This window comes from Sinocyclocheilus rhinocerous, unplaced genomic scaffold, assembly GCF_001515625.1.
Source record: "Sinocyclocheilus rhinocerous isolate Xijiao unplaced genomic scaffold, SAMN03320098_v1.1 scaffold178, whole genome shotgun sequence".
Classification (NCBI taxonomy): Eukaryota; Metazoa; Chordata; class Actinopteri; order Cypriniformes; family Cyprinidae; genus Sinocyclocheilus; species Sinocyclocheilus rhinocerous.
Genome location: NW_015653463.1, coordinates 827,651 through 842,319, shown reverse-complemented (window position 1 = coordinate 842,319; position 14,669 = coordinate 827,651). Strand labels below are relative to the sequence as shown.

The following is a 14,669-nucleotide window of genomic DNA, read 5'->3' as shown; positions in this document are numbered from 1 at the left end:
TTAAGTCGCTGGGGTATATTTGTAGCAATAGTCAACAATACATTGTATGGGTCAAAATTATAGATTTTTCTTTTATGCCAAAAATCATTAGGATATTAAGTAAAGATCATGTTCCATGAAGATATTTAGTAAGTATAAACTTCATTAGTAATATGCATTGCTAAGAACTTCATTTGGACAACTTTAAAGATGATTTTCTCAATATTTTGATTTTTTTGCACCCTCAGATTCCAGATTTTCAAATAGTTGTATCTCGGTCAAATATTGTCCTATCATAACAAACCATACATCAATGGAAATTTATTCAGCTTTCAGATGATGCATAAATCTCAGTTTAAAAAAATTGACCCTTATGACTGGTTTTGTGGCCCCGGGTCACATTTTACAAATACAGCCCACATAAAGGAAATGCAAAACAAACACTTTGTGAAACTTTATGACATTTTTTTTAAAGGTGGTTTTTTGGTTTAAATTTGAGCTCAGTTTCACTTTGAATTGATATTTCAGGCTAAGAATTTACATTTATTTGAAGAGAGGCCTTTCAATCGATTTCCATCCAGCAGTATAAGTATAAAGTCAAAGATAAAGGCTTTTGAAGATATTTTCAAGTTTTAGAAATGCTCATTCATTGTCTATATGACCGATCTCTTCATATGTTCTCCCCTCATGCCAGTTTAAAAACACTGAAAAACAGAGTTGCATGTTTATACAGACCAACAAATAAAAGAAAAATGCTACAGATGGAATACAAAAATTGGTCCTTTGTGAATATACCCTTGCAGTGTAACCAGTAATATTCAGCTATTCAACAAAAGCTGTATTCAAACCTGAGTGATGTTTGTGTTACAATTCTCTCGGATGCCAGTCGGATATTAAAAGGTGCAGCATGTGGAAGATTAGTGTGCAAATGGTAGATCAGGTTAGTCAAGGAGCAGTGTTGGGATAATACAATAGCAGCAATCACAGACGTTCACACTCGGACAGGATTAGATTTCTTGAAAAACTAGGTAATTTGGTCTGGAATTTTTTACAAAAGCTATGTATGCGAGGAAAACGAAACACAGACTTGGCAGAATCAGACAGGATTAAAAACACAAAGTACATCTGGGAAACAAATTTTACTAACCTCTGAGAAAACTAGTCCCACCTAAATAGAGCTTAATGCAGTAAATAGGCTAAATATTTGCAGAAAACTCCCCACAAAAGTCTGATTACATGTAATAACAGGAACACTGCGCACAGAAGATGATTGGAAGTGACTAGTTGTTTGTTGAATGATCATCCCTGACCCATTTCTAGCCCTATATCCCCTGACAGTTGTGTGAGCATCTCTTGTGTCCTGTTCGTTTTTTAGGGGCCGAGGAGTGCCGGAGAAATCACGACCTGTTAATCTGCCCTCTGTGTAGAGCCAAGTGGAGGTCTCATGATTTTTACAGGTACATTTACATTTAGTCAATTAGCAGACTCTTCTATCCAAAGCGACTTGCAAATGAGGACAATAGAAGCAATCAAAACCAACAAAAGAGCAATGATATGTGAGTGCTGTGACAAGTCACAGCTTAGCCTAACGCTGTACATGTAGCAAGGGTTTTTTTATAATAAATAAAAAGAAAATAAGTAGATAGAATAAAGAGTGCAAGTGTTAGATGCTCTTTTTTTCTTTTAAAGAAAACAAGTAGAATAGAAATAGAATAGAGAGTGCTAGTGTTAGAGGGTCAAGTGTTGTTTTTTTAAATAAAAAAATAAAACAAGTAGATAGAGTTAGAATAGAGAGTGCTAGAAGAACGTAAGAGAAAAAATTCAACAGTTCATGTATAAATACATTTACTTTCTGAAGCTGAAAGCGACAGTTACAGACGTTTTATGAGCATTAGGACAGAGCACCTCATGAATATTTTCGTATTTAAGGAGGTGTGCAGTTGACTAGCGGACCCATGAGAAAAGAGTCTCGCATAAACCCAAGCAGGCAGGATGCTAATTGGACGCAACAAGCCCAAACACAGATGGAGTTTAAGAAAGCTGCTGTCATCAAGCCCAAGCTGTCAGAGCGGCAGACAGCGCTAACTAATGAAGCTCTATTCAGATTTGTCCTGGTTGTGTTTACTCTGAGAGGAGGTCATGTAGAGGTCAGGATAGGCAGCATCACAGAGTCTGGTGTCGTCGACTCTCTGGTGGTTAGGCAAGCGAGACAAGCCGGCACCAGCCATGTTTGTGTGTCTGCCCGGGATTGACATGCTAGCGGCTAGTCAGTTTTTGGTGTTTTCCAACTTCCCGCAAACCATCCAGAGATTGGCCCCACACACAGAGACGCCCGAAACCAAATCCTGATGTTTCTTCTTCAGGAAACAGCAATTATTCTAATTTCATGACGTAAATCCCCTTCATTTGTCATGATGCTATGCTGCACATCATGGTCTTACCATCTCAGGTTGCAAGAACACAAACCACGGGTTTGGTTTGTTGCCTTTGTGATGTTCCTGCGGTATTAGACATTACGCATGCATTGTTTTGTTGTTATGAGACACTACAGCGGCCATTAGTGTAACCTGTCTTCTACAGTCAGTCACCATTTCAGTGCAAACATATGTTAATTATGTGCCATGGAGCTGTTCGCTTGTAATACTTTGACCAGTATTTCAGTACCCAAGACTCAGCAGTGTAGCAGTTTTTTCTAAATGTAAATACCGCAATGATTAAAGTACTGTAACTAACACTGTCTGCTAATTGTTCTGGCAAAAAATTAACTAGAATAAAAGTTGTTTGTTGACAAAATTTACATTCATGCATTTAGCAGACTTACAAAGAACTAAATAATAATCAAGGACTGTGTTTTGAATGGTTTGCCTGAAGGCGAAGTCAAATGAATTATCTCTGCTAATAAGAAACATGACAACCAAACGTGGCATCGTGATACTTCAGCTGGCACAGTAAGATGTGATTTTTGCCATTCGCTACTGTTCAGAAGTTTGGTTTTGAGATTTTTATTGTTTTTGAAAGAAGTCTATCCAAGGCTGCATTTATTTGATCAAAAATGACAGTAATATTATGAAAATATTGTTACAATACAAATTAACAGTTTTTGTAATTTATTCCTGTGATGGTAAAGCTGAATTATTAATGCAGTCTTCAGTGTCACATGATCCTTTTTTATAGATGTATATTTTGATACTTTAATGAATAGAAAGCTCAATAGAAAAGCATTTATTTGAAATAAAAGAAAACATAGTGGCGCCAAACCTTTGCACAGTAGTGTACCGTGGATGTTGCTTGGACTAATAATCTGACAGCTGTTTCTCTGCGTATTTGTGTGTGTAGTTATGAAGCATCTACAGTGGAAAGCACAACAAACCGCTCCCAGAGTCAAACAGCTGCTTCTTCTTCAACGTCTTCATCTCTTCATACTGAGAGCTCGAGAACGGGGCAGGAGGGCGACTTCTCGCTCCCACAGTATGGAGTGCAGCACATCCCACAGACGTACACGGAGCTCGCCGAACCCTGGATCAAGGTGCGCTCAACCTGCAAACTATACACAAATAAGATCGTGCTTCCGGTCTTCAGACAAAAATGCATTAACATGACCATTCATGAACAAAAAAAAAGACACTTCGAACATTATATAAGACTTGTGTGAAGGTGATCGCCCTCTTAAAGTCACCAGTTACTGCAGCAAACGTTACACACCATTGTGAAAGAATTCTGATGGGGGGAAAAATGCTGTAGCTTTGAAACATTTACTTGCTTGGATGTTTTGGATCGTTGTATTGTTGCATGACCCAATAGTGTATCAGCTGCAGTTTCTGGACTGATCGCTTCACAATCTCCTGGAGAATTCACTGATTCAGAGCAGAATTTACTGCTTGCGTCAGCAAAACCATCACACTAGATGGGCCTGAAGGTCTTTGGATGTTGCCCTTGGGTTCTTTGTGATTTCTGGATTATTTTGTACCTTGGATTTTGGCAGGGCGATGATTATAGCAACTATTTCAAACTCTCTTCATTTGGATAAAATTGCTCTGATTGTGGTTTGTTGCAGCCAAAGAGCCCTTAGAGATGTCTTTGTAGCCTTCTCCAGACTGATAACTCCTCAATTTTTATTACAAAGCCATCAGAAGACCTTCTTTTCCTTCCTTTTTGTCATGATGCACTGTAGCCTAAAAGGATAGTCTGGCCAAAAATGATAATTCTGTCAGTTACTCGACCTCATGTTGTTTGTATGTAAACATGTATGCCTTTCTTTCTTCTATGGAACATAAAGGAAGATATTTTGAAGAATGTGGGTAGCCAGTTTCAGTTCCCATTGACTTCCATTGTATGAGCCTAAAAAATAATGTCAGTGGCAACTGAAACGGTTTGGTTATCAACATTCTTCAAAATATCTTTTGTGTTCCACAGAAGTCAGTCAGTCCTACAGGTTAGAGAAAACATTGTGGTGAGTAAATTATTTCATTTTGGATGGGCTGTCCCTTTAAAAACAGACAGAACAGGATTGATTTAATTATTGGCCATAAAAATAATTGCCGGCTATCAGTATTGGCAAAACTCACTACTTATTAAAGATCATCTCACATAAACTGACATGCTTGACTTGTGTTTTCATCTAAATTCTCATTACTGTAATGCAGTTATAAGTATACATTATGATGGTATCTTTCTTTCTTTTTTGTGCTTAATGGTCATGAAAATGTTACGCTGCAAGAAAACGTTTTATTCGTACTATTCTATTTTGTTATCACAGTTTCTTAATGACGTTTATTAACTGACGTGAACTGTCCGGCTGACTTTCTCTGCGTGGTTTTGTGTGTTCATGCTCTCTCGCAGGTGTTTGGTTTGGAGTTGGTCGGCTGTCTCTTTTCCCGAAACTGGAACATCAGAGAAATGGCTCTTCGGCGGCTGTCACATGACGTGAGCGGCGCCCTCCTCTTGGCCAACGGCGAGCATTCATTGGCCGGGTCAGGTGCAGGGGCGGGGCTTGGGACAGCTGCAGGGGAGGTGTCCGGAGACGTGGTGGTGGAGTCCTGCTGTAGCGTGCTCTCCATGGTCTGCGCTGACCCCGTCTACAAAGTCTATGTGGCAGCACTGGTGAGATGCTACACCCCTCTGTATTCTTGACACCACCCTTGCCTCTGCTAAAGTATCTGGCAGGGTTTCTGCACATCTTAATTCACCCTTCTGCAAATTAAGGCCTTAAAAAGACTTCAATCAGAGCAGGAAGACTTCAATTCATGAAGTTCATGAACATTTAATGTTGCATGAACTGAAAAATTCATATCTTCCTCAGTATTGTTGATTTCCAGTACAAATATCTAAACATCTTTAAATCTAGACATTTACTTGAGATGCAAATGTAAAACGTCTTAAAAATGAACAATATTAATTGGGTTTATGCTTAAAACAAACATTTTCTGCTACCTAGATATTCACATTGAGAATGTTAATGTGTTGTGTTTCTTTTAATTTGTTTAATTTTCTTTACTTGCTCATTAAAAAGTCTTAAATTTACCTTCATCAAACCTGCAAGAATGCCTGATCTAAAGGCAGATTTAGGATACATATAAACAGTGTCAAAGCACAAAAACATCACATCAATAATGCTGTCAGTAGTACAATAGCGCATTGCCTGTTAGACATGACATTGATTCAGTGTGTGCATTAATCAGGCTGCACTGGTTTCGTGCGCTACATCTCCAGTTACATGCATAGCGTACATGCTTTCTGAGTTGTTTAAGCAGTTATGTGAAGCAGAAGTCTTTATTATTCAAATGCTCCAGTCTTTATTATGCCCAAGTGTCGTGCATGCTGACTGGTGAAGCGCTGTCACATGTGGACCAGTGTTTCACATGCCTGACCGCTGCTGTGATCATGAGACCCTTACAGCGTGATGCTTCTGTTATGATCATAGAGAGAAGGAAATTGCACAATACTGCACCAACTCTTCACCAAGAGCTCCTGCAGTCATCAGCACAGGTTAAAGTAGATGAGTTTCGGGTCAAAACATTGTCTTGGTACACTTTTGTCTTTAGCTTTGTTCACATCAAATTCAGATTTTCATCGCTAATGTGGATGTTCTCGTGAGCTGGTCTGAATGGAAAACACTCCTTAACTGAGGCACATTCAGAAAAGTCCTGCCCTATAGAGTACAGTCCAGTTGTTCTCCATCATGTCAAGGACACATCCAAATTGGGCTGGGTGATATAGCTAAAAATCTTTATTTCTCCAGTATTCGAAATATATTTAAATATTTGTGCTTTTGTTTGTCACCCACGAAAGACATGATTGTTGTTATGAAGTACATTGTTTATTTCTAAAAATAATCTAATTAAACCTAATTTAAAAAAATTAAATAATTTGAATCTAATTAGAAAATATCTAGACATAGCAACCACTTTCTGCTTTCTAGCAAATAAACACAAAATAAACATTTAAAATATTTATTTAAAGGTACCAATATAAAGAAGTTATACAAAAAGTGCAATCTTCTTACAAAAAGTTGTCTCTTTGAAGAACTAAGAACCAAATGACTTTTTGAATTTAGAATTTGGATTCAGTCCTGAATTTTAAATACGGTTGTCAATCAGAAACTTTCCAGTATGTAGTTAGCAGCATGAACAATATAACATTCATATTGTAAATGGATTATTAAACGAAAGCAAGCCAAGATTGTCATCACTTCAGTTCAGTGCAAGCTCACTGACTGCAATTTTGTGAAAATTCTTGTGTAAAATAAAAAATCTGTTTACACTGCACAGTGAATCTCATTTACATTGTGTTTACAGGTTTTGTTGTTGTAATGACAGGATTCGCAAGCATGCAGAACTTGAGCTCGCGGCCATGCGGTAAACAAAAGCACTGGCATTTTGAGTAGTATTTTAAGCAGTATTGATTAAATTATAAAACTGAAATGCCTCTGATTGCACATTGTGATCAAGAGATCAATAGACGTGTCTGAGATTGGCTACAATGCTCAACGCTTCAAAAACATGTAAATAGAAACCACTTATGCTCTTCACTTAGTGCACCGCGCACAAATACTCACAATCACTTTGATGCTGTCATACTTATCATTACCACTGTTCAGCCAATAGAAAAATTACAAAATTCCCAAGAAATAAAACAGAAATCAGGCCCTTAATGCTTTTCACTTGTGCCAAAATGTTAATTTTGGTTCTGGCTGATATCCATTTATTTCTGCTAGATATAAAAGCAGTCTAGATAAGTTTTTTCCTTTGGTCAACTTTGATCGGAGGTTATCAGAACCGTACTGAGCTCTAAAGTGCAACGAACCACGCTGGCTAGTTTTAAAGTTCACTTCAAACCAGGAAGTCTGGAAACAGCGGGGATCCTCAGACTGAAGCTGGAAAAGAAAGGTTTCTTTTTTTCTTTGTCTCTTAACCTATTTCTCTTCCTTTAAAAAAAACAAAAACAATAGCTCTTGCTGCTTGGACTTCTGGGATGGTGTCTTTCCCTCGGGCTCTGTGCTCCAGTGAGCCGCCTCTATGAAAACAACAAGCGTTTTGACCTTTCGGGGCTTTCCAGCAGTTTTCCTTTATTCTTCGAACACGCACCAGAAAGAGGGCCGTCTATATGAACTAAAAATACTAGGGATAAAAGCCTTCGGGATGTTACCCTGCGTCAGACTGCTCTGTAAACACTGCAGCGTAGTGAAGTAGCCGTTTATGTGAAGTCTGCTTGTGTATTAAATGCGACGAGTTAAAATGTCATGTTTCACTATTTATTCTTGACTTGGAGTTATTTTTTTGCAGGGAGAAGAGCATTATTTGAGCCAGGATTTTAGCCTTTAGTGTTGTGAGTGTGTAGGCGGTAGAATGTGTTTGTTTTCAGGAGGGGAGTGTATGGTGGGTTAATCAATGCTGGGCCGCGCTCCAGTGCGATGTGCTATCAGTCACCACTCCCAGCTCTCAATGGAGTCAGGGTCAGGGTCAGGGTGAACTCTTTCTCACACACTCACTGTACTGCACTGTTGGTGTCGAGTCCAGTGCTTCTAGACTGGAGCATCACAGCCTTGTCCTGACCGCAGTGTTAATGCAAATAATAAAGTACAACTGAACATATACTTCTGTGTGTAGGCTAGAAAAGTAAAGAGGCTTATCAACTTTTAAAACACTTGTCTACCGTTTCTTATGTCAATGAGAATCTGTCACTTTGTAAAAGCTAGGCAAGTTAACCAGGTTGTGTGACTTTGAAACCATCAAAATTGAAGATACATTTAGAAACTTAGCACTCAAAACTCAAAACTAAAAAATGATGCTCAGTGTAAGGCTGCATGATTTGGAGAAAAAAAAATTAACAGATTATTCGGATTATTGTGATTTATTTAATGTTGTTGTCATTGTTTTTTAATAAAAGCTCCATGTTTGCTGTGCTTGTTGGTAGGGCTCTGCAATTTGGCCAAAAATGTTGTAATTTAATGTTAAATGTAAAATGACTATAATAATAGTAGTTGATTTTGTTTTACTCCTAAATGTATTAAACAAAATAAAAATATTACTATTGTAATGTTTCACTGTAAAATAAATTAGTATTTACAAAATTGTAGTACAACTGTAAAATTTAGTATAAGGACCAATTCTCACTATTAACGAGTTGCTTATTAGCATACCTATTATTAACATATTGGCTGTTTATTAGTGTTTATAAAGCACATACTCTGCATGAGCATATTCTACATCTCTAATCCTACACAATACCTAAATTTACCAACTACCTTACTAACTATTAATAAGCAGCTAATTAGGAGTTTACTGAGGCAAAAGTCGTAGTTAATGGTTTGTTAATAGCGAGAATTAGACCTTAAAAGAAAATGACCAATTCTTCGTTTTTAAATGTTAAATGATTAAGCTTTTATTTTGGCAGAAAGCCCTTAAAGCTACTTTTTGTTTAGAACAGCAGCTAATTGATATGCACTTTCAGTATTTCAGCTAATTGCGCAGCTCTCTATGGGTCAAGAGGCTACAGCAGCCGAAAACTTCTTCATGCTACAGTCCTGAACATGGCAACATCGTTTGTTTTTGCTTGTGTTGATCCATGTTAAGAGTTGATGTTTGTTTCAGAAAACCCTGCGAGCGATGCTGGTCTACACCCCCTGTCACTCGGTGTCAGAGCGGACGCGATTACAGCAGCTGCTGCGGCCCGTGGTGGAGACCATCCTGGTCAAGTGTGCAGACGCTAACAGGTACTCGCTTGAGAACGCCTCTGACTGGGGCCTGTTTTTAATACACAGTGGAGAAATGAGTTCATTAATAGTGATTTGCCCTGATGTGAACAATCAGAAGATCTGCTGTACATCAAATCATGGTCTGAAGTTAACAAGATATCGCCACCTAGTGGTCAGGAGCTGTAACAGACAGATGAATAATACATTTTAGTGTGTGCTGAAGTGCTGATATTATTTTTTTTTTTTTTTAAAGAGTTTTCAGTATGAAATCAAAATGTATCCTATTTGCTCCACCACACCTTCCTGGTCTTATTGTAAATGATTTAGGGGTGCGTGTTATTCTAAAATTAATAATGGTTGTCTTTATAATCTTTCTTTGTTGTGGGCATCACCACACCCTAATATTTTTCAATTCTGCTTTTTTATTATCCAATCAGTACTTGATGGATGAGCAAGTATCATTATTTTTGCTAAGAAAATGAATTCACCCTATATCAGTTCAGAAAAAGGCCTCACATTGTTGTTTACTTTAAATGCTCTTTTGGAGTGAGTTAATTGAGTGTGTTTTTTGTGCTCGTAGTCGCACCAGTCAGCTGTCCGTCTCCACTCTGCTGGAGCTGTGCAAAGGGCAGATGGGGGAGCTTGCTGTGGGAAGGGAAATCCTCAAAGCAGGTGCAAATCATATTCCACATTCCACACTTTTTATTTGAGCAATTCCCACAGTATATTCAAGCATAAGTATCATGTAGAATAGTACATAAGTATGCAAATTGTGATGCACATATGTGACCCTGGACCACAAAACCAGTCTTAAGTGTCAATTTTTCAAAATTGAGATTTATACATCATCTGAATAATTTACAAAATATCTTCATGGAACATCTTTACTTAATATCCTAATGATTTTTGGCATAAAAGAAAAATCAATAATTTTGACCCATACAATGTATTTTTGGCTATTGCTACAAATATACCCCAGCGACTTAAGACTGCTTTTGTGCTCCAGGGTCACAAATAATATTTTAATGAACTGTTCCTTTTTGAAGACATTCTTTTCTTCTCTTTCTCTCTGTAATATTTGTTTGCTTTTCAATAAAGACGTTTTCATCTCTGATTGTCCACCAGGCTCTATTGGTATTGGTGGAGTTGACTATGTCCTGAACTGTATCTTGGGCTCTAAAACGGAGGCCAATAACTGGCAAGCACTGCTGGGTCGGCTGTGTCTGATCGACAGGCTCTTACTGGAGTTTCCTGCTGAATTCTACCCTCATATCGTGTCTAGTGGAGACTGCAACCAAGCCCAAAACGTTGGGGAGAGGTACAGAAATGCATCCAGATCTTACTGTGCCTCCGTTCTTAATTTATTAAATATGAACCATTATAAAGGTTTATCATTTTTGCAACCCTGTAAACAAATTTTTTTGGGACGTGTTTGTGTGATTTCATTATTTTCAACTGATAAAATTTAAATAAGCATAAAAAGGAAATTAAATTTATACCGTTTTTAAAAAAAAATGTGTTCCAGAACAAGTACCAGGATTGTAGATTTAACCTTAGTCTTGCATAGCCTGACCTTCAGACAACAGGAGGTCTGGACTCCATAGCAGCTTTGATTGGCTAAGGCTGTCTGACCGACATGTAAAGCAGCCAATCAAAGTCGATGTTCCTATAATAACAGACTGGCATGCAACCAACGTTGTCTTCAGTCATTAAGAGTCTATGCTGTGTTTAGTTTATCCTAATAAACAATCATTGTCAGAGTTGTAAAAATGGCGGCTTTCTTCTTCCATGAGGTGGTTATGGCATCATGACAGATTTGTTTCCAGATGTGTGTTAAGCCCTATTCGGACGGGATTAGTTTTTCATGGAGAGGTGGGGTTAAGTAATTATTACCAGAGCTTCTCAGTTATTTTAGTCCCGTCCGATTGCGCCATCTCGGTAACAATTATGGACAATGTCGGTAAAGATTATGGCGACTTTTACCTTCTGTAAAAAGGTCCGGAGAAATTACCTCAGGTAATACTAATCCCATGCGAATAGACCAGCTGTAAAAATATACGTAAATATGCCGTCACTTCCTGTAATTTTTCCGCGGTTTTTCAAATGTGGATCACTGCCAGTCCGTTTGTTGTGCTTAATGCACTCTCTATACTTTCTTTTCAGGTAGGCGATTCTCTCTTTCAGTTTTCCACAGTCCCCAAATTCTTCCTCGACTTTTGGACATTTACTTACAACAATTCGATAAATCTGTTCCCAAATGGTGTGGTTATGCACCATGGTCTCGAATTGTTTCTGAAACCGAAATTAAACACAGCGTTTCCTCCCTGGTCCAATTTCGCGTTTTTCTCGTCGGCGCCATGTTGCGCGTTTGCACATGTGATGCCATTCAGGAAGTAATGTAAAACACACGTGATGACAGGCAGGTATAGTATTACTGAGATTTCTAATCCTGTGCGAATCGGCCATTAATATTACAGACGTCCTGTGGTAAAATTACATTACCCCATCTACCCCTGTAAAACTAATCCCGTCCGAATAGGGCTAAAGAAAGTGACACACACTTCTACCGAAAAACCTATAGTATTCAACCAATCGGATGATGACTGCGAAACTCACATTTTGTGTGTCTTATGTATCAGACAATCAGCCAACGGTCTGTAAGTCTAATTTATCCCAAGATAATTTCTTTATGTAAGCAAAATGGACATTGTATCTCTATCGAGTCAAATTGAATAGAGAGCTTGTGAATCACAATCAAATCGAATTAGGAAATATGTCGTGATACCCATCACTCATTAGGAACTTGCTAGATTGGTGTCTGTTTGGTGTCTGTTTGGTGTTAATAGTCATCATGCATTAACAGGGTTGTAAACAAAATGTAGGCAGTTTTGGGGAAAGTTACTTTCAAAAGTAATGCATTACAATATTGCATTACTCCATAAAAGTAACTTGTTTTACTTTTTATGGAAAGTAATGCATTACGTTACTTTTTGTCTCCTGGGCTGGGGTTGCTTATTTGTTTTTAATAACAAAAAACTCAAAGTGAGATTAATAAGCCTCCGACTAAAGGAAGTGTGTCTGCCTCTGCACTTACTCCCAATTTCTATCAATGCAGGACATGAGAGGTGTCGGTGAATAAATTGGAAAACGAAAAAACTTGAAAAAGTAGCTCAGATACTTTGTTGTAAATGTAAAAGTATTGCATTACTTTACTAGTTACTAAGAAATAATAATCTGATTACTTAACTCGCATTACTTGTAATGCGTTACCCTCAACACTGAACATATAATAAGTCAATATTCAGTTTTTGAATTAAAAAGTAAAAGGAAACCGGTTTGCACCCTCTTTATGCAAAGTGCTTTACTCAAATTTTTTTTTTTGCATTTATTTTGTCTTTGTAGGTATCAGAAGCTGCTGCCTCTTCTGAGTTTCGCGCTGCAGTCCATCGATAACTCTCACTCCATGGTGGGTAAACTCTCTCGCCGCGTCTTCCTGAGCGCTGCTCGTATGGTAGCGCGTGTGCCTCATGTCTTCGTTAAGCTCCTGGACATGCTTAACATCACCAGCTCCACTCACTACGCCCGCATGCGCCGGCGTCTCCTGGCCATCGCTGAGGAGATGGACATCCTGGACGCTATCCATTTTGGACTAGAAGACCTACAGACCCACAGTTCACACTCCAGTGCTTTCCTCGAACCCTCAGCCCCCCATAACTCCCCGTGCGCCACCGAAAGAAACTCTCCCACCCCTGATCTACAGCAGCCCACCACCAAGCTGGCGCTTTCAGGTCAAGCCAGTTCAGCTCCTGTGGACGATATAACCGAGAGACTCTCACACGTCGTCACAAGCCCTGCTGATTTTCCAAAGCCCCCCGTTCAGGCCCGAAACAGACCCGTGAGTCAGTGTTTGAACTCCCCGTCATCCGGTCATCCCCCAAACCTTCCTTCTCTGTCCATGGCCAACGCCTCTGCCTTCCCTCCAGAAATCCCCAAAGCCCTGCCACAGAGTTTTGTGCCCAACAAACTCGCCCAGTCCTCACTGAATAGCCAGTGTAAGTTGCCTCTGCAGAAGGGACTAAACTGTAAGGAGCCGGAGAAGCTTCCTTCGCCCGTGTTTACCCAAGCTCGACCACTGAGTCAGATCCACTGGCCCAGACCCACTCACCTCTCTCCCGCTGCCTCATCCGAAGGAGCTAAAGCTTTAAGCCCAGGGACAAAGAGCAGCATGAAACTGGACCTTCAGGAGGTCCGGTCCAGAGACGGCGCGGTCTGCAGCGGCGGATCCGCTCTCATCCCCAGTGAGGACTCGGTCTTCACCCCAGTGGAGGAGAAAGTCCACGGTCTGGACGCCTCGGCCGATCTCAGCTCCAGCATGGAGGACCTGTTGGAAACCTCCATCCCCGCGGCAGACAGCACGGTCACCTTCCAGTCCGAAGTGGCGGTGCTGTCACCGGAGCAGGCGAACACAAGCGACGGCACGTACAGCGAGGACGTGACCCAGAACCAGAAGTGCAAGGAGAAGATGGAAGCTGAGGAAGAGGAGGCGCTGGCGGTGGTCATGGCCATGTCTGAGTCGCAAGACGCCTTGCCTGTCATCCCACAGTTACAGGTGGAGAAAGGAGAAGACGTGATCATTATTCAGGTGGATGTAAGTGCATGATCATTGTAAACATAGTAAACAACAAAAATGAGGGTGAATTGTTTGTACACTGTCACGAAAAAAAAAGTGCAAAAACTGTACAGTGGTGGGCAAAATTATTAGAATGATTGGAACTAGTATTTTCACCAGCAAAAAATGGTTTTAAGTCAGTTATTTATATATTTTGCTGTAGTGTAATATCAGTTTACATGGTCATGGCCATGTCTGAGTCGCAAGACGCCTTGCCTGTCATCCCACAGTTACAGGTGGAGAAAGGAGAAGACGTGATCATTATTCAGGTGGATGTAAGTGCATGATCATTGTAAACATAGTAAACTAAAAAAATGAGGGTGAATTGTTTGTACACTGTCACGAAAAAAAAAGTGCAAAAACTGTACAGTGGTGGGCAAAATGATTAGAATGATTGGAACTAGTATTTTCACCAGCAAAAAATGGTTTTAAGTCAGTTATTTATATATTTTGCTGTAGTGTAATATCCGTTTACATTTCCAAACATTAATTTTGCCATTAATTGTAATAATCCAGTGAGATGTTTGTGCTCCACACAGAGATCTAATCTGATCATCATCAGTCTGTCTGGAATGACATGAAGTAACAGAACAAACTGAGACAGACTCAATCCAGAAGAACTGTCTCCAAGATGCTTCAAGAAACCTACCTGCAAAGCTCCCTGAGAAACTATTGTGCACCTAAAACAAGTGCACCGAGGGCAAAAGCTGCTTTAAACGCAAAGGATGCTCACACCAAATGTTGATTGCATTCAGTTAATAGAAGTTAATTGATAAAGAAAATCTATTTATGACATTATTTTTGACAGCATCCTCATTTTACAGCATT

The 14,669-nt window shown here is 39.4% G+C and overlaps 1 protein-coding gene across 1 annotated transcript in view; it reads left to right on the top strand.

Moving 5' to 3' along the window:
• The window catches only part of LOC107715839 (mitogen-activated protein kinase kinase kinase 1-like), an 85,368-nt gene that overhangs the window by 57,719 nt on the left and 12,980 nt on the right, over window positions 1-14,669 (top strand). The window contains exons 8-14 of the mRNA XM_016522052.1: window positions 1,355-1,436; window positions 3,316-3,505; window positions 4,819-5,079; window positions 9,069-9,190; window positions 9,753-9,844; window positions 10,298-10,490; window positions 12,575-13,820. Of these exons, the coding sequence (XP_016377538.1) occupies window positions 1,355-1,436; window positions 3,316-3,505; window positions 4,819-5,079; window positions 9,069-9,190; window positions 9,753-9,844; window positions 10,298-10,490; window positions 12,575-13,820 (2,186 nt within the window). The remainder of the gene's footprint in view (window positions 1-1,354; window positions 1,437-3,315; window positions 3,506-4,818; window positions 5,080-9,068; window positions 9,191-9,752; window positions 9,845-10,297; window positions 10,491-12,574; window positions 13,821-14,669) is intronic.